At 37.5% G+C, this 25,513-nt stretch overlaps 1 protein-coding gene across 6 annotated transcripts in view; it reads left to right on the top strand.

Annotated features, from left to right (window-relative positions):
• PTPRK (protein tyrosine phosphatase receptor type K) overlaps positions 1-25,513 on the top strand; it is a 403,334-nt gene that overhangs the window by 289,087 nt on the left and 88,734 nt on the right. For all 6 annotated transcript variants that reach the window (XM_064508961.1, XM_064508963.1, XM_064508960.1 and 3 more), the window contains one exon: positions 18,770-19,072. In XM_064508961.1, the coding sequence (XP_064365031.1) occupies positions 18,770-19,072 (303 nt within the window). The remainder of the gene's footprint in view (positions 1-18,769; positions 19,073-25,513) is intronic.

The following is a 25,513-nucleotide window of genomic DNA, read 5'->3' as shown; positions in this document are numbered from 1 at the left end:
TATCGACAAATGAAGTTCTAAGTGGGTGAGATAAAGCACAGGAATAATGTAAAGTACTTGTACACTGAATTGTGAATTAGCTGTAACCTTAGCTCATAGGATTTTTTTCTGAGTTGTTTGGAAAGTTCAGTAGTATGCTGTTAGATATTTTGTCTTGATTTACCCAGAATTCAGCATGAAGTTGGAGAGGTTGAAGACTTGAGGAATTTTTTGACTGTGTTAATTCAACTCAGACACTGAAATTTCCTCTGCTGGCATTTTATTTTATTTAAGGCTTATTTAATTCAGCATCTAATGTCTTGACCAAAAAAAAAATCAATTTAACAGCGTGTTTATTGATTTATAATATCCAGGTGTAAGAGTAAAGGAGAGTGGATGAGGAGACCATCCACTTGTTCATGCAGCGTAGCCCTAAGACTGAAGCTGAAGCGTGTTTCCTGTGTGCATGGGGTGGCTTATTTTGGTGCGGGAGGGAGGCTGGTGGAGGGAAGTGGAGGGCAGAAACCCTCCTGGCGTCCCAGTCATACTTCTCAGAGCGACATAGTGTCCCTCCTGGTTTTGTCCATCCAAGACCTGAACTTTCCCAAGATGCCCCTTTTAGACCGAAGCCCCGGAAACATGGCAGAGGCAGGAGAGGTCCTGGTGCAGGCCCCTGGGATTTGAATCAGGGGACCTGAGTTAAGGGCTGTTTTCCCATCATACAACCTGATGCTGACTATATTCCCCGGCCTCCGAACTGCCATACAACATAGTGCAGAGGGAGAGCTCCTTGCGATCCTTTTTGAGGACAACTGATCACCCTTCCTGATGAAAGCGGGCCAGATGGCAGAGAGACTGAAGTACATTATTGCTAATTTTTAAAATGCTTTTCTGATTGTTGTGAAGAATATAAACATATTTTGTGATATTTTTATGTTTGCCATGAGTGCCTCTGCTCCCTATTTTTTTGTTTGTGAGTCAAAATGGAAAGCACATTAAAATTTTGCCTTGGGGAAACAAGGCATCTGGAATTACTGGCAACTTTGTGAGATCAGATCAAGGCAGAGAAGTGGTTTTCTTCCAGCTGCTGTAGTAGTAGAGTCCAACGCACCCGAGCCTCTGGTGTGGGACATGTTTGGAGTGTGAGGACCGAGGCAGCCAGGTAGGGCAGGAGGAGGTAGAGAGAGACAGAGTGCTGGGGTCTGCTGGAGACCCTGGTGCACTGTCCAATGCTGTCGCTCCCAGAAGGACCCTGAGCGGTTACTGCTCTGTGGCTGACGGCGACTTTGCTGAAATAGTATTATGAAGGAAACCCTTTTGTTTTTATCTAGAAGATTAGGAAATGTGGGCCTGGGTCTAATTTTGTACCGCTTATTTTACTCTGCAAAGCTAATTTCAGAACAAGTTTGGCTGGTTCCCTTGGGCTGGTAGACTCAGCAAAGTTCAGTCTCTAAGCTTCCAGCTCAGCCCAAGTCTAAAAAGACATGGGGCTATTGCTGTGCCTAATCCACGTCTGGACTAAGGAAGGCGGTGGAAAAGCAAGCAACTAGGATTAAGAATCCCCCTTTGTGTGAACCCACAGCAGTAACCTTTAAATTTCTAATGCTTTTTTTGTCTTTTAAGCACTGAAATGATGATGATGCCAGGAGATAACAGTTCGGAAAGGAAAAAATCGAAGCTACTATAGATGAGTGAAAGCAGATTAGCTGAACCCATCTGCTTTTATTTTAGTTGTATTGATACTCCTTCAGATATTTGAGTTACTTGGCTTTGAAAACACTAAAGAAAAACAAGCAAAACTGCTAGTGAAATCCCAGTAGTGTTTTTTCCTGATCGGAAGCTGCAGGGACGTTTGAAATGGGCAATGGGATTAGGTTTCAGAGAGGTGTCTTTATGTTTAGCCTCTGACTCTAATTCAAGTTGTCCTTGGGGAAACTTTGGTGTCTTTCAGTAAGACACTGGTCTTACTTCTTTTTTTTTTTTTTTTTTTTTAATGATTGTTTTTTGCACTCAAGCATGACTTCTTTTTTGTGTTGTTTATATAGGGGCACAGCATGCCCCACTCTCCTGCTGCATTGACATTCTCTTCTGATTTTATTTTTTAGTTTTTTTGTGCAGTTGATAATTGTGCCATATTTTAATTCATCTGTATATATGTATTCGTAATTTGGGGCTCTGAGCAAAGCAAACTAGTGAAGATGTTTGCAGACAAGGTCAGCTGCCTTTTATCTGAGCCTGTCCTTTAATCTTACAGTGTTATAATATTGTGATAGTGTTTTAAGCTATCATATTAGTTTGTGAAATTCCACCTGTCTGAATTTTGTGAACATTTTTTATGAAATTGCTTTGAAATTTAAGTTTATTTTGAGGATTCTTTTTTTTTTTTTTGCTTTTTTACTTTTTTCCCCTCCAGTAGTCTAAAATAGAGATTCTGTGTAGATACTATGGGCTACTATATACATATAAATGCAAATAAATGCATATATTTGGAAGTTGTAGTACAGCAAAATTGAAAATAATGTAGGGGGCCATAGATAAACAGTCAACAATAGTTCTTGGTATAATGCTATGGCAAAAAAGTGAGTAGCAGCTAGAAGGAAAGATGTCATTTTATGGGTATGACCAGTACCAATATACTGCATGGAGATCTGGTGTACATGCTTTGAAAAGACTGATGAAAAATTGGGAGGAATGCAGAGAAGAGCCACAACCGAAGTTATGTAGTCTTACAGTCACTGACTTAAAGAGCTCAATTATTTAAGTCCTTAAGAGGAAAGGTTGGGAGGTGATGATTGTGGCTATAGAGTATATAAGGGGAAAAAAATACCAGGTTCAAAAGTTCTCTCTACTCTAGAGAAGGAAAAATATAAGAACCACTAATGGCTGCATGGTGAGGCCAGGCTCATTCAAATTAGAAGTAAGACACACTTATTTATCTTTAATAGCGAGGCTGTTAATCATTGGAACAAATTACTGAGGAAAGTGGTGGAAACAGACAATTGCCATAAATTATAACTCCCTGAGGAATTATGACTGGATTCAGTTATTGGTTTTACCAGAGAGGCATTTTATGAAATCCAAATACATTATCTGAAGGAAATTGAACTCAAGCAGTAGCACAAGCCACATAATACTAGAATATTATCAGTTATGCAGTACCAAAGTGTAGTCACAATTGTAATTATAGCTACAGCTCAGACATTTGCTTTTACTTCATAACTTCATCACTAAAGTGATTTCTCATCCTCTTGTCTTCTCCCTCCCCCCTGCCAAGGAACATTAATGAAATTAAAGTAGTTGGGTTTTCGTACTCGGATGGAGAGGAGGGTAGCAGGTGTTTTAAACCTTTACCTACCTTTGCAAGTAGTGCATGTTATTCTGTTGTCAGCATAATCCAGCATCTTTTGGCCTGATTACTTGTCCTCCCCAAATACTAACTGTTATAATCAGGCTTTTAGGCTTCTATGTAAAACTCAGGTTCTAGCCAGTTCTGTTACAGTAAAAGCCATTTCCTTTGTAGGCCATTTTATTTAAACTATTTTCTTATTAGTCTGTGGATAACTTGCTCTTCAGACATTTTATATTTAGATAAATTTGGATTGATGTAGGATCTATTAGACATAATAAAAACAAAGATCTGTGAAAATAATTAAAACCAACTCAGAAAGTATCTTGGACACTTTCCATGACAGATAGCAGTTTTCTCAGCGCACCACTCTGTCATGGTCTAATCAAGATAGCTAGGCAAGAATGAGTGTTCAGAGCCAACAACAACAAAGAAATTAACCAGACATTTGAAAAAAATTTCCTTGAGGATTTTTGTGTCTAGAAAAAAATTTAAATTAAAATTGAAAGTTTAAAAAAAAAAAAAAACTAAGAAACCCTTCAGCAAATGAAGGAAACTTCATTTCATATGCCTGTTTTAATTAGGCAGTAGCGTTTGTGTCTGAAAGAAGACAAGAAGCAATCTGTTGTCTACTTGGAATGAATACCTACTGGTTGTTGGACTTCTGCATTTCCCTGTATGTGTGTCATGTGGGGCACTCATTAGTCGTTAGAGCATGCCTTATGTTCTTTGCTTAGAAATTCTGATAGCCCTGGTGACTTTTAGTCTAAAAAGATGCAGGAATTATGCTTGAAATACAACTTGTACTCTTTCTTTACAGACTCTATACTCTCCTTCTTGTGGACCGTGTGTCACTTAGGTAAGCTGAAGTGCCTGTTGCAGTCTGGCAGAAATAACTGATGAGAGAACTCATTATAAAATGAGCTAGTTCTCCGTCTCAGCTAACTGGCTTGATTTAAATGGTTACTGTGAGAATCATATCTTCTGTCAGTGTCTCGAATCTCTATATAAAAACCTGTGCTCAAAACCAATTAGTACTGGTTACTTGTTTTGTTGTAATGCTGAAAAGAGTAGCATAATAGTGTAGCAGGTAAAAAAGAGACCAATATATTTCATTAATCGTAGTGGTGTTTATAATGGCAGAACAGATCAGAAAAGTAGATGGATGTTAGCCAGTTTCTCAGAAGACTCTGACATGCATGATTTTGTCTACAAGTTTAAACTGGCTGAAGTGCCATATCCATTTAGATTTAAAATGTTGGCCTTTCCCATCTTCTTTTCAATTTCATTAAGATGCAAAGGCAATGTACTTAGCTGTCTCACTAAACACTTGTGGTGACAGAGTTCTGTTCTTGAGTTCTGTTACAAAGTCGAGTAGAAGTGAAAAACAACCCAATCCCTCCAAAAACAAAAAAGCAACACATTTCTAGTAAATATGTATAGTAATCTAATGGTTAGACAAGACAGCCACGTCCGTTTTTGTTTAGACAACTGCTCCTTGCTAAACTTTTCTAAATAATGGAAGAAAATATGCAGACTAGAGGACAGTGAATTAATCAGTTCTGTTCTCTAACATCAGGAGTTTTGGGAAGATGAAAACTAATTTTTTCTGATTTAACCTTTTTTTGCTCATTTAACTTAAATACCGCAGTTAAAAATAGCTGTCAAGAATCAGGCATATTTGGAGTGTACATCAAAAAATCACTTCATTACCAGTCCTGAAAGTTTTCAAGCCAGCTCTGAGGAATTTTGTAATTCTGGAGATATTAAAGAAATTCAACAGGAGATTTTTAATCCTGCAAATTTTCTTGGTTGTTGATAAAACTACACGAGCTACAGGACTGGTTGTGGTGAAAAGAGGGGATGGTTGTAGATTGTGTGTATGTGCATTATGCTAGTCTCCAAAAGGTTAACATACAGAAGTGAAAAGTTATATAGGAAAGGGGCTAGCGCTGAATATTGCCTAATACACACTCAGCAGAATTTTAAAGCCTTTCAGCAATAAGTTGGGAGGAAGGAATTGTTGTTCTTTATTTTCTTAGGCAATAAATCTGTTATAAGTGACATAATGCTGGTGTCCAGTGATTAGCCCACATTTCCAAATTATACCGTATGTGCCTGTGTGGCCTTGACTAATTGGCAGCCTTTCCTTTTTGTATTCTATTGTGATTGTATGATGACAGTGATTCAGCATGTACAACATAGGCATAAAAAAGAAATTTAATGCTCCACTTACTCAGCAAGCATGATTGACACTCTCTTGGGTGACTGTAAGAGTAGCGCTGCTCTGAATGTAACATCAGCAGTTATTTTGTTATAACAGTGAAACCAAGACAACTGTGCTAATACAGTATCTTTTTGAAAGATAAAATGTGCTAAAGTTACTGAGTATGATTGGCAGCTTGAACTAGACAGGTATCTGGATAGATATCTAGAATAACAAAACACATAGTAAACAGTGGTGACTGCTTTCACAAGTGAAGAACTAATCCTTTAGGTTTGCCTATGAATAGAAACTAAGTTGGTTGGTTTTTCTTTTAATGACACCATCTGTTCTGTATAAAGCAAGATCAATTGCTCATTAATTAATCACATTTTTTACAAAGCATCCCATTTTAAAATAAGTTACCATCAACAGCATCTAAAATTATTTTTCTTTTGCTCCTTCCAGAAAGCTGCTGGGTTTACCTCCTTTTCATTTTATCACTGATCTAGTTTTACAGTTAATCATTTTTCAGTAGCATTTTAGTGTCCTGGGATCATGGAGTGAAACAGCAGTGTTCAGAGTAAGTTTGCAAAGAGAAAATTATGTTCTAAAATAAATTACTTTGTTTTACTGTAGGGTGAGCTATCTTATATTTTCCAAGTTTCTGCTTAGACAGAAAACAATAGCCTTGAGAAGCACTAGCTGACTGAAAGTAAAGCAGCAGGAAATTTTTCTTAGAGTATTTTATGCAGCTAAATGTTAAATAGAAATTTATTATTTAGATTTCATAGCATACTTTAGCAAGCACTTCCCCAGCCTGCCAGTGCCTCCATTTGTGGGTAGGCTTTTTGTTGCACTGGTGTTCTTTGCAGCAAGGATCCCATTTCATGATGCAGGAGAGGTGCTTGTGAATTCAGTTCTACAGAGCCTGCCTCCCTGTGAGCAAAGGCATCTCCGGTAACAAAAGGTTCTGCAGGAGTAGGTCCCAGTTCCCCAAATGGCCTTGCAAATATTTGTAGCCAGATGGTGGTACAAGAGAGAATTGATACCATATGAATTCTACTCAGACTGTGCAAGTCAACATAAAAAACAAATATTCCTTTGACAGTAATCTTTTTCCTTGCTAAAAACAAACATTTTAAAGAACTTCTCAGAAAAATCATCTTCCCTCAGAAATGAATAAGTTTAGACTATTTTTTCTAATGATTATTTTACATGACTGTTAGGTTAGGAAATCATGAACAGCGCTTTCCCTGTTTATTCAAGAATAAATTTTTTCTCTTGGTTATGTGAAGGGACAGTTGAATTGAAATTGCCATGTGCTTAAAGTGCACAGAAACTCTTTTGGTGTATAAAATATTTGTTACTACCAGCTTAAGGTGTACTGGAGACATAAAGAAGAAGGACTTTACACTTAAAATAATTGGCTTCTTAAACTGGGAGAAATTGTACATTCTGTTGGTGAATTGTCATTGGTCATTGACCAGGGTTTTTAGAAGTTTTTTAGTTGCATTTAGTGGGGTTTTTGCAGGTGACTAAGTGATTTAAGGTGCCATTGAATCGAAATGGAAAGGTGTTAAAATTCATGGTAGTCAAGTAGCTAACTTAAAAAATAATTTGCATGTTTGGACCTGCATTTTCAGAATTCTAAATACCTTTGAAAATTGTTCCTCATTTTTGTTAAGATTTTAATGTCAGAAGAATTCATTTTCATCAACCTGTTTTATTTTTGTCCACACTGAAGAAGAAGAAAAACTTGCTTACATTTTCAACTTGGAATCTTGATTTTAATGAACCAAGAAAAAAATGAAGCCAGTTGGCTAAATAAATTTGAAAGTATTTAAGGAAGACCTTTTCTGTACAACAGAAGCTAAAAGTTTTGACATTTGGAAGGAGAATAGATAAAGTCAATACTGTTTCACTGTCAGGACAAGACAAAGACAACACATGCATTAGATGATATTGTGATAGATTTATGAAGTTGCTGTTGATTTAAATTTTTTTTGCATTGATCCTGCTTATAATTTTAAAATCATCATGCCTTAATTTATGTACGTTTGCAGAGGGCTCATTGGTGCATTTTTTTAAATCATTTAAATCTCTAACTGTAAGTTTAGACCTTAATATAGTTCTACAATAATTTAACAATTTATCTTAAGTATCTATGTTTTTTAAAAAGAAAAATAACTTTAAAGATATTTGTACTTGATTTTTATAAATCTGTTTTTTATTCACATCACAGTAAGACTTAAGTAGATCAGAATCTTAAACTCAGATCTTTATAGTGGCCTGATAGCAACTATTGTTGAGCGTATCTTGTTCATCTATAATTTAAATGTGAGAACCATATCAGCAATAGATGAGCTGTATTCCAGGAGGGGAAGGCTGACATATGCTGTAGGGCTGAATGCCATTTACAGGTGATAAAGAACATTCGTATGCCCTTTCGAATTCTGATTTACTTGAAAACAGACATGTATGACACAGTTGTAGCAGGAACTCAGTAATACTATAACAAGGTATGTTATTAGCAGCATTGCATGTCGTTTAGCATAAAGTTTTAAGCCACTTTATGAATTTTTGATTCAGCCAAGTTATCATATAAATTACATTTATATATATATATATATATATATATATATAAAAATTGTATGATATATACCTTATATGATATATAGGGGTATATATGGAAAGGGGCAGAGCCAGATCACGGTGCTGCACGATGTTACTACTAGGATCTATCGTACATGGGCAGCATTGGAAGGGTGAGTTCATAGGCTGGGAACCAGAGAGAAATTCCAGCCCTTGCTGGCTGCAGGGCGCAGGGTGGGGAGTCAGTGGTTTCCACCACGGTGCTGAGGGGCTACAGGAGCCAGATGGGCAGAAATGGAAGCCAAGGCAGTGAGGATTGGGAAGGTTTCACTGAATGTGCAGAGAGGGGATGCGAGGTGCATCTGGACAGATCAAGAGTTTTATATGCATACAGAGGGTGGCACAGTGAGCTAAGTGCTATGACAACAGGCTAAAAAATGTCCAGTGTAAGACTCCATGTATTATACACACATGAATATGTGTCTGCATGTGTGTGTATATATACACGTGTGTATCTATCCATCTGTCTGTCTATCTCAACTGCTTTAAGACTGTTTCATGATTACTGCTTGCAGTTTTCAAATTCTTAGTCATCAGAAGTGACTGTGGTGAATTCAAGATCTGGGTCTCTCTTGTGTGTTACTATTTATGTATTACAGCCTGTGGTCTGTATTTGGCCACGTTATTTCATATGGTGATACTTTTGCTTCCTGAGTTGGAGGACTGAAATTTTTATACACAGGAGAAAGGAACTAAAGCATTAATGATATCTGTAGAAAACACTTGTATTGCTTATTCACACTACTCCAAGATAGGCATTTTGCATTGATACTCATGACATCCTAGGTTCCCAAATATATTGTCTGTAAACAAAACCATAAAATGATGTGTATACATGTTCATCGGAGACAAATGAAAAGTGCATCATTTAAGCAAGCCAGTGATTTATATTCAAATAAATGTTTGTAAATGATTTTCTCATAATGTTGAATGGTTAGGTTCACTGTTAAGGAGGGAAAAATCTGTATGTATGTGTGTATAAATACATTTTTTTTTGTATATATATATTTTTTCTTTTTTTCTAGATTAGGTCTTCCATTCTGTTTTAATATATCCATGCATTTAATTTTTAAGTTGAAGGTTCATTTTTGCCGTTATTGTTAATTTTGTAATTCAGAAATGACTTTAGATAATTAATATTTTCAATTGAAGTCCTGGACAGGTTTCCTGGGAATTTTGTAATGTTTTATGTCAGGCTTTCCCTATGTTTACTGCTGTAGCTTGATGCTTGTCGACATACTGATTCCTGTTTTACAGCACTAGAGACATTTTGTTCGTCTAGAGGAATGAGTTTAAAGCGGTCACACCAGCATTTCCTCTCTCCTCCTCGGCTGTATATCTCCTTTTAATTTAAACTCAAAAAAAAATGCAGTGGGGTTTCTGCAGCTAAGCTAAACTGGAGAAATCATTGGAATTTATTATCAAGGGATGTCTAATCTCTAAAGCCAATACAAGAGTTCACAGCTATTGATTACATGTGAAGGATACACAAACTGTTAATCATGCATGGAGGCAATAGAATAAACATAACATCAAGAGGGAATGGACAAATAATTGTCAGTAGTGCAGTTGTATTTCATCTATTTACTATACCTCTGAAGCAAAGGATAGCTATATTTTGCATCCGAAAAGGTAGGTCCTAAAATATATTGAATATCCCCTCATCGCTACTGAAACTACTGTAGTACAGCTGATTATCTCTGTAATAATTCAGATGTTTTCTTCAGCTCCCTGAAGTATGTGGTCAATAAGAAATTTGTAAATTGGCTTAATAATTCAGTCACTAGATGAAATGAAAGGAGAAAAAGCTCACATATTTTCCTGCAATCACATTATAGCCTTCATTTGCCACAAAATAAATCCATGGTGCCATTACTCCTTTTATTCTGGCTGCATATTTTATTTGAGGAATAGAAGAATGTACTAGATATATGGAAAGCATTTTTTGTGTCTGCATCTGTATTTGCTTTTTACTGTGTATGTGTTAAACAACTGGAGAAAGGAGATACCCAGAAATCCCTTCTGTTTTTACTGGGGAAATACATACCTGTTAATTTTTCAGTTTCTGTCCAACTGCTGAAGTTGCTTCAAATTGTACTCTCAGCTTCATTTGATTCTCTTTCTTTCGATATTCACTATTTCTTAGTACTTCCAAGTTTAAAAAGATTAAAGGCCTGAGTTTTCAAATTTGGCTGCCTAAAGTCAGGGAACCACTGACATAGCACAAGATTTGAAAAACATGGGTACCTCAGTTAGACCTTCCAATCTGTATTTGCATGTATGACAGGCGCCCTGATTTTTATGTTCTGAGTATGAGGGATAGAAGATACTCCAAAACTTGTGTATCTACAATAATAAGTTACTATTCCAATAACTTTTGAACAATTAGTAATATGATTTTTGTGTGATTTTGACTTGGAATACACACAAGTGGGCAGTGAAGAGGACATGACTCTAGATAACAGGCCATGAACTATCACTAAGGAGTTACAGCATGAGGCCAGTGCTGTTAATTGATTTTTTACCTCTCTAGCTGGCTTTTAACTCTTAACTTGAAATGAACAGAATCTGCCTAAGTTAGAGGGATGAAGCTTGAATGGGATTTACAGGAATGTTTCCCTCATAAGAGAAAGAGGTATTCAAGGAAATTAGACTGAAATACATGGCATTCTTGGGATGTCTGAATAAATTGGACCTTCCTATATTACCTTCGTAATGTTAAATAACGTATGCTCTTATGTCAGCTTTGTTTTAAGATCTGTTTTCTCTAGAAGCTCCTGAAGAAACATACCTTTCTTTTAGAAGTTTTATGGCTATTAAGTTTCTCCAGCCTAGAGCCATATTCAGAGAGGTGAAATTCTACCCCACCACCTGTACCTGGTTTCAGATTGCATGGTTTTAGGTAGCTCCCTGGCAAGCACTTCACTTACCCAAGTGCAGTCATATCTCAGAGGAGTGTAGGTTCTCTATACAGGATTTCTAGTGAAATTTAGGCGTTTTGAGTATGGCTTAGATTCATTAGGGGGTGAGTCTGAACAGAGTTCTTCTGGATTCGTAGATTCATGATCCTTGAAACTCAGAGTCTTCATCATATGTATTCTAAAACAGAGCACGTTTCCTAGTGATTCTTTAGCTTTGTTGATAACCTGCCTTAATTATAGGATGCTAGTTTGGTCTCTTGCTCACTTTCAAATGACTTGGCCTAGATTTTTCTAATGGAGGCTGTGAGATACTACATCAGTGCTTTAGCTTTGGTAACAAGTGCATTTTCACAGAAAATGTTTTGATTGCTCCCGATTACTGCACTTTGATTTGCAACACAGAGCTGTCTCTGTATGTGCAAAACACATTGCTTTGAAACTGAAATGGAAAATATGTCCCAGGGGTGCATCCAGCATGCTCCAACCGCTAAAGGACATTGCATTAAGGGTCCAAATTACAGCTAGTAAAAGCCTACTTGATGATTATAGCATAGATTTTGGGTCCCAAGCACCAACAGGTTTGTTGTACACATCCACTGCCGTTGCACCACATCTCTTACTGTTGTGGATGCAGCCGCTGGGTGAGAGTCATCTGACCAGCAGTAGATGTGTACCTCTGAGTTACCACCATTGCCTTCTCGGTCAGTGGAGAACTGTGTGATTTTTGAGAGACAATTTCTCTCCTCCTAAAGTGAGTATGTAAGTTAGCTGAATCATGCCATAACACATGCTTTTTTAATTCCCTCTGACCATAAATGAAGTTTTGATGGCTAATTTAAAAGTACATACCTATGTTCTAGATATTTAAAGTTAGGAGACTCTGATGCCCAAGAATACCTTAACAGGCAGCAGATCACCCACAGAAATACAGAAGTGGTTATGGTTGATGTGCTTTCTTGTTCAGACTTTAATCTTCTTTTGAAATTTATGCTGGCTCTAGTCCAGTCCTTTTCAACAAATGATACGCTTTTACATACAGCAATCTTAACTGAGTTTATGGTGTGAGGGAACATAATCAGTATCTATATAAAATCTTTTTCCGTGATTCATTGCTCACTAATAACAAAAGTAGTAATTGAGAATAATGCAACTGAAATGGGCTAGTGAGGAAAAGTTGTTTATTTGTTTCTTCTTATTGTGCATTTGACAGCTGTTCTATTCTTGATGATTTATGCTTCACCTAGTGCTTTTCACTCATACCACTCTTATATGCTCTTATCAGCGGTCTTTTTAGAAGAGATTCTTTACCTCAGCAGGATTGTAACATTTTTTGAGTTTTGGGAACATTTTGTTTTTGTAGGACCTTGCATGAAGCAAGGAAGCAGCAGGAGCCACGGTGACATCTAAGAATAATCCTCTTTTATTTCCCACATGCCAAGGAGAAACCCATCCTGCAAAGGTCGGGAGAAGCCACAGGACAGAGTGGCTCATGTTCTCATAAAGTAGAGTCTAGGGAATTCCAGTGGCTGTTCAGACTGAGAATATTTGCAGAAAAATGAGGGCATTTTTTTCCTATGTCATTTTTATTTTAAAATATCAGGGCAAGATAATTAAAAGAGCCTCTGTCAGAAACACTTGCTTTAAATTACAAGGTTGCTATCTTAAATCAAATTGACTCTGCTCTTTTAATAATTGTCATACATTTGCTTTGGTATGTCAGTTTTTATTTAATATGACCCTCACATCTCTCTGCTGTTCCCTCAAAACTTGCATGAATTTATGGAATGCTTCTCACCCTCCAAGTCATAAGTCTTTTGCAGTTATTTTTCTCCTTCTGTGTCACCAATCAAATCGACCTGGCTTGCTGTTAAAATTAACATGAATTTCAGTCAGTGTAGTTAAATTAGAAATAGGAAGTCAGCTACTGAAGGTAATGCCATGCCAGAAAGGGTGCAAGGGAAGAAAATCAAAAAATCGACCCCAGTTAAAGAATTATGTACACTGACAGTATACGCTGAGTAACAGTATATGCTGGTGTTCAAGGAGCATTGCCTTTTTGTCTGAAGAGTGTTCCCATGCTTTAAAATTTGTCTTACTGTTTTCCATTTCATGCAATGTTTTGTCTGCTGGTCAGTAAACCTATTCCCTCCCCCCTGCTGATAAATGGATTTGGAACTGTGTATTGCAATCAACATTTAGGATTTCTGATGAAAGGCAGCAAAAGCAGAGGAACTTGTCAGACTTCAGTATCCCGATTTTATGGGTTTTTTTGTCACAACACTGGGACTTCTGTTTTTCTCTGACTGACAGCAGGGGTAATAAGTTTTATCATTAGAAATTGGTTCTAAGGAAATGCATGCTCTGGCCTTGTTTCTTTCATAACTGTGAGGGCTTTTGTTTTCACTGCCATCTCTGTATAAATGAAGATGATCTCTACAAAGATGCTCTGATACTGACCTGTCATATCACATGTTGCTTATCAAGCACTGAAGAAATTGAATTTCATTTTATCTGATACCTGGAGCTTCATATTAAATTATCCTGCAGTTGAGAGGTGGTATGGGGTCAATAGGTTCTGTCTCTTTTGCCATCTATCCTGGGATTATTAACCTTTGGAGAATTACTAAAGCTGTTCTTTATTTTATCCTGTGAAGTTAAGTTAAATCTTCTTGATCCATAAATTGTTGCAAGTGAATGCTGTACGTGTGTAATACTTTTAGTTAGTGCAGTTTCTGAATAAGGAATGAGGAATTGGTATAAATGTAGAGATCTTTTCTATTATTCTGGTTTCTTTTCTATTCTTTTGAATTTCTTCTAATGCTTCTGCTTTTTTTAATTGGTTCAGTAAATGTAACAACAGTCAGACTGGGTGATGGGTCTGAGTTAGAGAGTGATAGGTAGTGTTCTTGTGCCAAGAGATAAAGTAAAGGGGATGAGGAGGAAGATAACTGAGGTCACTTTTCCCAGCCATTGAGAGCTGAAGGCAGAGAGAGAGAGGCCAGCTGTAAGCAGAGGTTTCTGAAGATCCGCATGGAGGTAGTGGCAGCAACCCTGTGGGCAGGAGTTGTTAGAGGTGAGTATGCTCGGAGGAGAGGCTAAAGAGGATGATGCTGTGGATTTGATAGGGGAAAACCTTGGTGATTAACCACTGTGACTACAATGAAGGGGGAAAAGACCTAAGGTGAAGCAAGGAAATATATACACACAAACACACACATACATATACATACATACACATATATACATACAGACATAAAAAGAGAAGTCCAGCTGGGGAATTTTAGTTTTGCTACTGAAGAAAGCTGGCTAATTCTTTAACCAAAATGGGCGGCAAGGTGGAGGACACGAAAATCAGTAAACAGATGCTGACATTACCAGCACGAGTGTCAGAAAAGGAGCACTGCTAGCTCAGCTGGAAAGTGGCGAAACTGCAGGGGAAAACAGTAAATTCTCATTAAGATCATCTGCAGATCCTCTTCCAGATAAAGTCAGTGGAAGAAGTTGGAGGACCCTGTGATAATGGATGAAAGCATGTGGATATTGGTAGACTGGTGGTCAAAGAAGGATAAAAGGAGGGAAGTTGAAGAAGGCAAAGGTATTTGTTGGGGGCTATATGCAAAAAAACCTGATTTTTCTTTCATGTAGCCTAACCTAAACTACTGTGCAACTATCATATTACCCAATTATCTGGATACCCAACTGTCCCCTTCAGTCTACATCTAAAACTGGGATTGAACCCTTCCTTCCTCGGACTCTCATATGAACAATGAATTACATATTCTGACTGATTCAGAGATCAAAAACCAAATCCTCCCAAACCCTCCATGTGGCTTGTTGCCATATTTCTCTTGGAGGACATCACTCTGCCAATCAGGATGTTCATGTTTAAGAGCTTGAAATAGTCATGGAATATTGAGTTTCTCTCAACAGCAGAAGTGCTTAAGCACTTTCTGCTGCCACCATGAAGAACTATCTCCAGTGTTAAATGCATTTTCTACTGGTGAGAAAGGCTTGAAAAAATAGCTTCTGAATAACCCCCCAAATTTTAAATTAAAAAAAAAAAAAATGCAAAAAAAATGCTCAAATGTGTTTTTTCACTCAAATTCAAAACTCACAATCAAGAAACCTTTAAAAATGTTCTCCCTCGTTAAAACCCAATGATAGATTCAGACCATGAATCTTGGGTGTGGGTAAGTCAAGCAATTGTTTTTCAAGTAACCTGTGCTTGTGCTCAGCTATTCACTTAATATCTGGGCACAATTATCCTTTCAAGCTTGTTCTACTAAAATTGGTGTAAACTCCTTTAAGAAAGAGCCGGAGCTGAGGAGCTGGCAGAGGAGCTAGCATTTCTGTGTAACCACTGAAACGCGAAGTGTAAAGGCGACCTCTGAACTGCTGGGGCTGACAGCCAGTGCTGTCTGGTGGCCAGAGCACCGGAGACCTGAGAGCTGCTGGGCACTGCTTAGTGCTCTTTCAGCTCTGGCAGTAAATTGCCTTGTGGTTTTGAGCAAGTTACTGACCTTTCTGTGTCTTTTCCTCGGCGCTGAAAAGGATTAAAAAACGCTTACTTTTCTCACAGGGGCAATTGATAAATTAACAACTGGAAAATATCAAGTACTTTCTACCGTTGTTAGCACTGTTGAAACTCCCGCAGATAGATGAAGAGATGGGACAGATACCTTGAGGAAATCCTTTTTCTTTTCTCTTTGGAAGGGGGTACTGGTACTGGCATGAGCTAATTCAACAAAGAAGTGAGGAGTCATCGGTTTGGATACCTGTCTGCTTTGGATACAAGTTCTAGATGCGTATGAAATAGAGAAGGTGTGGAAAAGCAAGTGGGAAGATAGAATGTAGGTGAATTTACCAGAATTAGTAGTAGTGAAAGAATATCCATAGATGAGAAGAGAATCTGCAAGTTGAAGTTCAGTCACAGTAGGATGAAGAAAATATTTCAATAACATGCAATCCCTTAAGTGTGACAAGGGAAAGGGAGAAATGGCAGGTGAGCACTTCTTTTGTCCTCATCTAGAAAAAAATTATTACTAATGAGATGCTGAGATTTTTGGGAAGCCTACTCAAAAATTCAGCAGCCTTTACGTGAGAAAAATAATTAGTGGGAGATCACTTTCTACTGAGGTCTTACAGATGGAGGCTTTGTGGTGTGGTAGTTTAAAACAATTGGACTTTACCTCCAGAGATCCCTGAGATGAATGTTGCCCAAAGGCAAGGGTAAAATTGTATTTTTAAAGCATCATTTTAGCAGCAGTGGGACAGTTGGCAGAGTTTAGCAAAGCTGTTGAGAGACTCTGCAGACTTTAATTACCATCTCAATATTGCAGAAGTTGGTTAATTTCTGCCAAAGAACAGAATAGTTATGAGAAAGTGAGATCACGCTCTGTCTTTCTTTCTTTCCTTTTTGACAGGTGAATAAAGGATGCTTTTCAATATCTCCTCTGATACTGTGACACATTTGTAAAATTTGCATAGAAATGTAAAATAATTTTTCCTCAAGATTACCAAAGCTCTTAATTTTTTGTTCTTTTTTGAAAATCCTGTATAGCATAGCGGGAATGCATTTGAAGTCTTGATATGAAAGAAGCAAGATGAAATTTAGTGCATTTTCTGTTACTGATGAAAGTAAGTTTAAGACATTAATAGTTTAAAACTTCACAGCCAAATAACCTGTATTATGTTTAGTTATAAATTTCTAATAAATTCAGGTTGGCATTCTGTCTGTAATAGAGTGGGTGGTTGGAAGCATAACCTGGATTAGTAGAATAAAGAGGGAATTATTAAATGAAGGATCAGTCCCTTTTAGAAAGAAAAATAAGCATACCATACAGTACTTTCTTGGTGAAGGAGATATATTTACTCTTCTAGGTCTCATTATAACTGTTTCTTTTACTGTCATTCATATAAAAAAAGGATGAAAAAATTTTCCTGTTTAGTGCTGCTCTTCCTCTGAGACACCCAAGTTTCGTTTTTTTCTGTGCACTTACAGTGACAAACACTGAGTGAAGACTCTTATCAGCTCCTTCAGAAGACCTGCTGTGTTGCTACTTTTTTTTTTTTGACTACCACATGCCTCTGCTTGCTAAAGCACCACCCATTTTTTACTCTATAAAAACCCTTCTTTCTCCTTCTCTTCATTCCTCCTATCTCTCAAGGACCTATTCAGTGGTATCTTTCAGCTTTAGATCTTTATTGTCACAATATACAGTATGTTCAGAAAGCTACTGCCCAGGAAGTTTGTTTTTTCATTTGTATTTTTCACCCTGTATATGATTAATCAGCACTTAAGGACGAAGGAAGCATACATGTTCAGCGTTCAGAAGGAGGAGGATTGATCATGGAAACAAACAAGCATGATTTTGAATCCTTAACAGTCATTGTGTTTCTAGAAATACCTTTATGCTATATTTAGAATTTAGCTGTTTTGGTGTTTGAAACTAAATGTTTGTGGCTTGTCTTGCAAACTGCATCCTGAATAGATTACACTGATTCGCGTTTCCTCGTTTCAAGATATCATCTGTGCTTTTGGCTGATTGTTAGTTTGGTTGGGACTCTGATTTCATAAATACAAGTTACACAGGAGAGTTAAGCCTAAAAGGAGAAATTCTTTGTTTCACTTGCTTGGATAATCTCAACTAGTCTGACCTTATACCGGCAAGGGCACAAAGCTGAAGCTGTACCTCCAGCAGGCTTTATTTTCTCTGGCAAACAAGTATATGATAGCAAGATACAGAGATTCTCTTGGTATAATTCAAGTGAAACTCTAGTATATATAGTCATGGTCATGATCTTCATTGTGTAATCATTTTAATTCAGTTCAACAATAAAAGTTAGTCTTGCATGAGGAACGAATGTGCTACGGAGACGACGAAGGATTGATGACAGCTTGGGGAGTATCGCATATTGTGCTGGTGGAAATCCAAGTGTGGAGAGCAGTTGAGTTTGGGTAGCGGCTCAATGATCACCAGCGCAGAGCAAAGTCCAGGCAAAGTTATGGGGTTTGAAAGAAGGCAGGATACAACAGGAATATCCAAAAGCATTTTTGTAATATTTCTGAGGTTTTTCGCTTGGATGAATCGCCTTATTACTAAAATAATAAACATTAATTAATATCTGCATCATTTTTGTAACTGCTAGTTTAGTAAGGTAATTAGTGTAATTAGCATACAGCATTGCTTGATGGTATGATAAATCACAGTGCAGTGAGTGTTGGCTCTTCACCACTATGATATATTATCTAATTTACTCAGGTAAAAAAAAGTTAAAGAGAAATCAAGAAGGGAAGCTAGTGGTGATAGCTGGGTGGCCTCTTGGTCGCTCTTCTTGCATCTGCTGTCTGTATTCTGAATTGCTTTGAATTGCCGCATTGTTAATTAGCAGTTCTTTTTTTTACTGTTGCTAAGTCTTAATCACTGATTGAAACCTGCAAAGAAATACTGGAGAAGAATGAAATAAAAACATAGAGACTGTGGCAGGTTTTTTTTCCTTCAGGGTAGCCTGTACAAAGCATGATGCTTTTTCCAGTAATAGGTTTGTGTTTGCTGGGTGTCATCTTTGCTTCCATATTTCTCTGCGTATCACCTAGCATTTACAGCTCAGTACAAGCATGAAGAACATTAACAACACTTTTCTTCATTATTCTCTGTTTTCTAGAGCCTATGAGAACACCAAAAACCTTAAAGATCGCTGAAATCCAAGCCAGACACATTGCTGTGGACTGGGAGTCACTGGGGTACAACATCACTCGGTGCCACACTTTCAACGTCACCATATGCTACCACTACTTCTGTGGGCACAACGAGAGCAAGGCAGACTGCTTGGACATGGACCCCAAAGCACCCCAGCATGTCGTGGATCACCTGCCTCCCTACACCAATGTCAGCCTCAAAATGATCTTAACCAATCCGGAAGGGAGGAAGGAAAGCGAGGAGACTATTATTCAGACGGATGAAGACGGTATGCCTAAATGCTATTATGGAAATTATGTCTAAGTCTACTCTAGAGAGGTGGAAGGAAATGACTGTGTGTGTTACAATATGTCTCCCAAAGGATGGAAGTTCTGTTCTATTAAGGTATTAATTAGTCCCAAAACAGTAGCTTTAAAAGTATTTCAGCTGTCACTCTGCATATATTGCCCAAGGTAACAGTGTAGCTCAATTCGTACTGAATATCTCTTGCAGGAAAAAGGAGGGTGGGATCCCTTTCATTCCAAAAGTATGCTATTGCAGGTAACACTATCACATGTTTCTTGTCACCTGAAGGCTTTTTCAGAGTATTAGGTATAGTATTTGAAAATGGAATTAATTCTCTAAATGATATTTAATTATTTAGTTAGATGTTAAGATTCTGTTCTATAAAACCAAATATATTTGAGCAATAATTTTATTTTAGATTACATTATATAGTATTTGTTAAATGTTTGAAAATACCCGGCAGATTAAAGTAATATTTTGACAACTCCTCTTTAACTGCTCTTGGTAAAATTTCATTGACAAGACAGTTTAGCTTACCTTAGTTGGGGAAAAATAAAGAATAGATGTAGATCTTGATGATGATATTCAGTGATTAAACTATGAATCTTGGTATGAAAGAAGTAAAGACAGAGATTTACCCTAACAGCGTTAAACCTGTGGAAGTAAAGAGCTGTTTTAGTTTCCATACATTTTATTTAGATTTCACTGAAATATTGACAACAGAATGAGAAGAGGTAGTGCTATAGATTAAAAAAAATTTAAAAAATGAAGGTGAGTATTTGGACTAATATAAAGTGTAGATACATGAAAAGACAAAATTGAAACATGTACAGTGTATTTACTTGCCTTAAAAAAAAGAGGGGGGAAGAGTGAGGAGCATAGGTGTTTGTTTATGGATAACAATCAGGGTTAGAATCTGGTGGCACTTTTTTGCCGTGCATTCAATATTACAAGAAATGAAAGAAGAATATGTTTACTGTTGCAATAAAGAAGGGAGAACAGCTTATTAAATAGCCAGAATATGAGAGACTGTAGAGAACTACTGAGCTGTAGATAGATGTAGATGCATCACGTGAGGATTTATTGACAAATACAGAATTAGAGTATTTCATGAGAATCAAATTTTAGCATTACTCTCTGTAAGTCAATTCTAAATATAAGCCGTGATGAATTCTCACTGTATCTAGGCTTATATTATAGATATTTATGCTTGCTGTTTTCCATGAGTTGGGGGAAAAAAAACACAAAAAACTAATATTGCTATGTCTATGGATAATGGCTTTCTTTTTCTTTTTAGCTGTATTTTGGAGAAAGAACATGGTTTCTGATAGCCTTTATCTATGTGCAGATGTGCAGAGATGGTGGCTGGTCATTACTGTAGTGTTTGTCAAGAGCAGAGTCAAGTGCATATATTTTGTCTTCTCTTTTTATTTTGGATTACTCATGGAAAATGACACATGCTAGGCAGGTTTTGGTCTCAGGCTAGCATGGCAGTGTGCTGTCAGTGAAACTGTCTAGACTTAGTTTTGGTGTCAGAGGTGTTTCCCTCATAGTTTGAAAGAAATCTCACACAATGAACAAAAGTTACTACAGTGGACTATTAAAAGCAGATGTTGTTTTCAAGGAAGAATTAATACATTTTTAAAGGCACCTATATTTAGACACACTGCTGATAACGATGCTTGTGAGCTGAAAATAGCTCACAAGCTTGTGAGCACAAAAGCTTGTGAGTCTTAGTGATAGGAATCTATTGGGAATAAGATGCAATTTTTTTTCAACTGTGCAGTCTACTTTATGACCATAAAATACATGTCCATTTTGTAGTGTATTTCAAGATACAGGTCAAGATTACACACAAGCAATTTGTAATACTGAGGGCTTCTAGCACCTCTTTTCTTGTCTCATCTTCTGTCTTTCCCATTTTGCCCTCATCTTCTGTTGCTTTATCTGTCTTCCCCAGACCTCCCATCTCCCAGTTGCTTCTTATTTTCTCTGCATCTCTCTGCTTCTGTTATCCCACCTCCTCTTTTCTTCCTCCCTTTCTTCATTCCAGTCATCTGGTTTCATAATACTCTTTAGGTGTTCTGCAAGGAGCTTTACGCGTTTTTGAACATTTGGGATTCCCCAAACACACCAGAGTTTGTACTTTCGTGGGGCTCTGGTGTGAGACACTGTGGATCTCTGGTTGTGTTACACAAAGTTTCACAGTTATATAACACTGAGCAGCTGGGGTGGGGGCTTCCGGAAATGGTCAGACCCGTCAGAGCTCTGAGCAGTCTGTGGTACCAGGAGCAGAATTAACTCAGGAAACAATTAGTAGAAGGGTGGAATACGTTTCTCAAGCTCTGCGTCAGACCTTTGGCACTATGAATGACAACTGAAGAAAGGTTTTAATAGCATTTAATTCAGTATCTGTAAGAAAGCAAAGCCAGGAAAAATCAAGCAGTCTGAAAATAGCCTCCTTTCTGACCACAGCTAGTTCAGAATACTTGGTGAATTTAAGTATTTTTATTTAACTTGGATAGAGGGAATTAATTTTAGAAGTATATTATAGTAATTTGAGAAGACCTGTATTCCAGATAAAAATGAAACGAGTGATGTATTATTAAACAGCTTGTACAGAAAGAAAAAGCAAGGAATTTTGTGACTGATTTACAAGTGAAGCACAGTCTGTCAACATTGGGAGAGAGCACTTCGTTACTAAGGTTTGGAAGAAAGCTTTTTCTGAGTACCCGAAGACTCGGGATTATCTGTGCTGTGGCAAGCACTCACCTGTTCACCCTGTATTATATAGGAGGCTGACAGTGTTTGGGGGACTTGATAAAGGAAAATGAGAGGAGGGCTTGCACAGCCTGGGGAGGCTACGTGCTGGGCAAAGACCATGTTTAGCATTTTGAAAGAAGTACACAAACGGCAGTGGATTATCACTTTGCATGAATGAACAGTGTGTAGACGTTCTTGAGGCAGTGTGGTGACAAGGGTACTCCCAACTCGGAAGGATCCGTTTTAAGCAGTGGAAGGTAAATGGAATTAAAGCAAGTAAATGCTTCTTCAATTTTTAACTGTGAAACAGATGCAAAAGACTGGATTAGCAGGAGTAGTGACGTTAGCTCTGAGAGAGCAGCTACAGAGAAAGCAAATACTGAAACTCATGATACTCGATGATGATTTTGTAACTAGTAAAGGAGTCTGTCAGACAACAGCAGGCAAACAACTAATTGAACAAGCTCACTTGTAATAGAGTAAGTACCCATTACTGGGTTTAAAATATGCCAGAGCTTTGGTCTTAACCAAAGGACACACTCATTGAACACAAGTGATGCTTCCTGATGTTTCGGAGGGGACGACTCATTCAGCTCTGTGTAGATATCTAGAGCTAAATGTAGGGTTTTAAACACCAATGTCCAGCCCTGCCATTACTCATACTTTTGGGAAAATTCCAAATACGTCATTGCTCTGGTAAACAGCAGAGGAAAGGGGGAGATGTTGTTATTATTATAGGACAAAAACTAAAAAAGTAAAATACTTTATATACAATCTAGATGTATGAAAAGGAAATACCTTTGACCAAACAGAAGAGAGAACATTTTATGGAAATACTGACATCCACTGTTTTTCTACATTTGAAGGTAGGGCTGTAAATTGCCCTTAGGGAAAAAGAAAAAAGAACATACATCCTTTTCACATTCAGCTCAGCATTTGCTATGAGAAGTATTGTTTCCTTTGTGTTTTTTCAAGCTGTTCTGGCACCCCAGGAAAATATTGGGGGGAAGAAATAAGATGTAGAAAAAAGGTTTTGATCTAAGGAGGCAAACAAACAATAAATGCTTCGAGGAACTTTGGAAAAAGATAGATGTAGAACTCTACTGGTAACATTGTGAAAGTAACAAAAATAGCACACCTGGGAGAGAAGTTAATGCAGCAAGATGAACAGGCAGTATGTCTGATGCTGTAAAGGAGGGTTACAGAGATTTCTTGAAATGTCAAACTGTCTCAAAAAATATGTAACTAATCTAGCTGAGTGACAGGTACATGGATGTCAAGTGAATGTGGTATACTAATTTTATTGGGGGAAAAAAATGGCATATGGATAAGTTAAATAAAGAGAAACCTGTGACTTGCAAACTCTGATAAAAGATACAATGTTAAGTTGTCCATAAATGCCTCTGCTCAGGGTATTGGTCTCAGCCCTTGATCAAAAAGGAAGACTAGTGACCTACATGTCATGAGCAGTGTCAAAATTTAGTATCCATATAGTAAAATACGGAAGGCAGCTTTACATCTTTAGCACTAGCAAACTGAAACTCATCATAAATGACCTGCTGCCATTGAGAAATGAGCTGGTACAACCTATTTATCTTTCAGTCTTGTGAAAATGACCCCAGTTTTTTTCCAGATGTGTAGGTAAGATTTGCTAAGGACATATAATTCTGAGAGGAAAAAAAGTGATTGCAGAAAGACACTTGAGCACTTCACAAAAACACACTGGAGCAAAGTCTAGAGCTACTTCAATCACATGCTAGTTTGAATTCATTCTTCTTTTTCTGCCTTGCAAAATATCTGTTTGGTGTCATGCTGCTGTTAAGGATGATCTCTACAGAAAATGTTCATTGAGACAGCCCAGTATCTATCCTCCACTATCAGTTTAAGACAGAGTAAACAAGTTTTTGTTTTTGTCAAAAAAGTTGGCTTGAAAGTAAGGAAAACATTGAAATTATTAGCTGTTCAAGTCAGTCAGAGATTTATTTTAAGCTTACACTGAATGAACGACAAAATAAATAAGCTGCTTAAATGTGTTGTAGACCCTAGAAATACAATTTAGGTTTTGTATTAATAGCCCAGGGAAAATTGGCCGTGTAACACAATTATTGACACTGGCTGAAACAACTTCATACTTTCATTTCTGAAGTGATACTACGTATGAGATTCTTTTTTGAAATGGTGTGTTTGAGCTAATAATGCCTGAAAGTAAGCAGAATTAGTGGCTATTTGTTGAAGCCGTTTGCAATGGAATAAAGGTTTACATATGTGCCTACTAATTGCCATTATTCCCAACCTGTGTGCTGATTGAAAACAATATCGGCATAGTGAACTGCGTATTTTTATAAAAGTCGTAAGGTTGCCATTTTGTGAGTATGCAATGTTATCTTGCCTCTAAATGGCCAAACATTTCCAAATTTCAGAAGTGAGGAGGACAGAAGTCAGCATTTAGTATGAAGTGGCTTTAAACAAAAACCTGTGTTTGGGTTTAGGTGACTCAGTCCTGGAATTCAGCAAACCCAGACCTGAGGGATTTATCTCTGGTTGACATTTGTACTGGTATCTGTGGTGAGTCCTGGCACCTCTGAGACCAATTAACCCCTGTCCTTTAGCTTCGTTAATAGCTTGGTTGTAAGTATGTGAGTATCTGTATTAGTTATGTTAATAATTTTATATTGGATGGAAGGTCCTATAGCCTGAAAAGTCGCAGGCAAGAGCCATTCAGAGCAGGTGTTGGTAGGCAAATGATAGTGTCGGGCAACACTGATGGACTCGAGCGGTGTCCCCAAGTGCTGCAGCTTCTGCCGGGCTCTGGGCTTTCCCTGCGCCCAGGCAGCCCGGCTCAATCCGACCTCACTGCCAGCCTCCGGCGCTGCCGTCTCCCGGGGACTGGCTGCTGCCCGTGTCCTCTGGGAGGAAAAGCCTCAGCCACACAACACGTGCTGGAGAGCAGAGGGGCCATGTATACTTAGGGAGACTGTTAATATTTAATCAGCTTACTTCTCAATAGCATAGTACTTCACTGCAGATGGTGTAAAATGAGTGTTTTCTGAAGAACTCACTTTTATGATCTCCTTTGGTATAAATATGCTTATGGTAAAGACTACTAATGTCTGACAGAGCCATTCTGAATTTATTCTATTTTTATTATATAGAATTTCCTTATATCTATGTTTTAGTCCAGAATTATAACGCAGCATAAAGTTACAATGGTAAATCCTAGCCTTTTTTCCCCCTGGAAAGAGTAAATGTAATGGTGAGCCATTTTAATTGCTTGTAACACTTAAACAGTAGAACAGATTGACTTTTACCTTCTCCTGAAATTGAACATCTACCTTTGGAGAAGGGCTGTAAGTTTCTTGCTCATACACTTTACTTTTTGAGTACCACAAAGGAATTTTTCCCACCATAACTATGCATATATCTCCATATAGCCTTTGCTGTAGAGCATAATAATACTCTGCGTGGCTTTCACAGTACATAATAGTAATAAAAATACTCTGTTTACATGCACTTTCATTACTTTGTAGCAGGAAAACTGAAGCAATATAAATTCATTTTTATAGTGCTTGGTGTCAGTTAATACATTGTTCTTCCAGAAGTAATGTACTGTAATATAAATTCCCTGTTAAGTTAGTGCAGAACAAGGTTTAACTGACACTAT

Source organism: Dromaius novaehollandiae, chromosome 3 (genome assembly GCF_036370855.1).
Source record: "Dromaius novaehollandiae isolate bDroNov1 chromosome 3, bDroNov1.hap1, whole genome shotgun sequence".
NCBI lineage: Eukaryota > Metazoa > Chordata > Aves > Casuariiformes > Dromaiidae > Dromaius > Dromaius novaehollandiae.
Note: the sequence above shows the minus strand (reverse complement) of the source record. Positions and strands in the feature narration are given on the sequence as shown.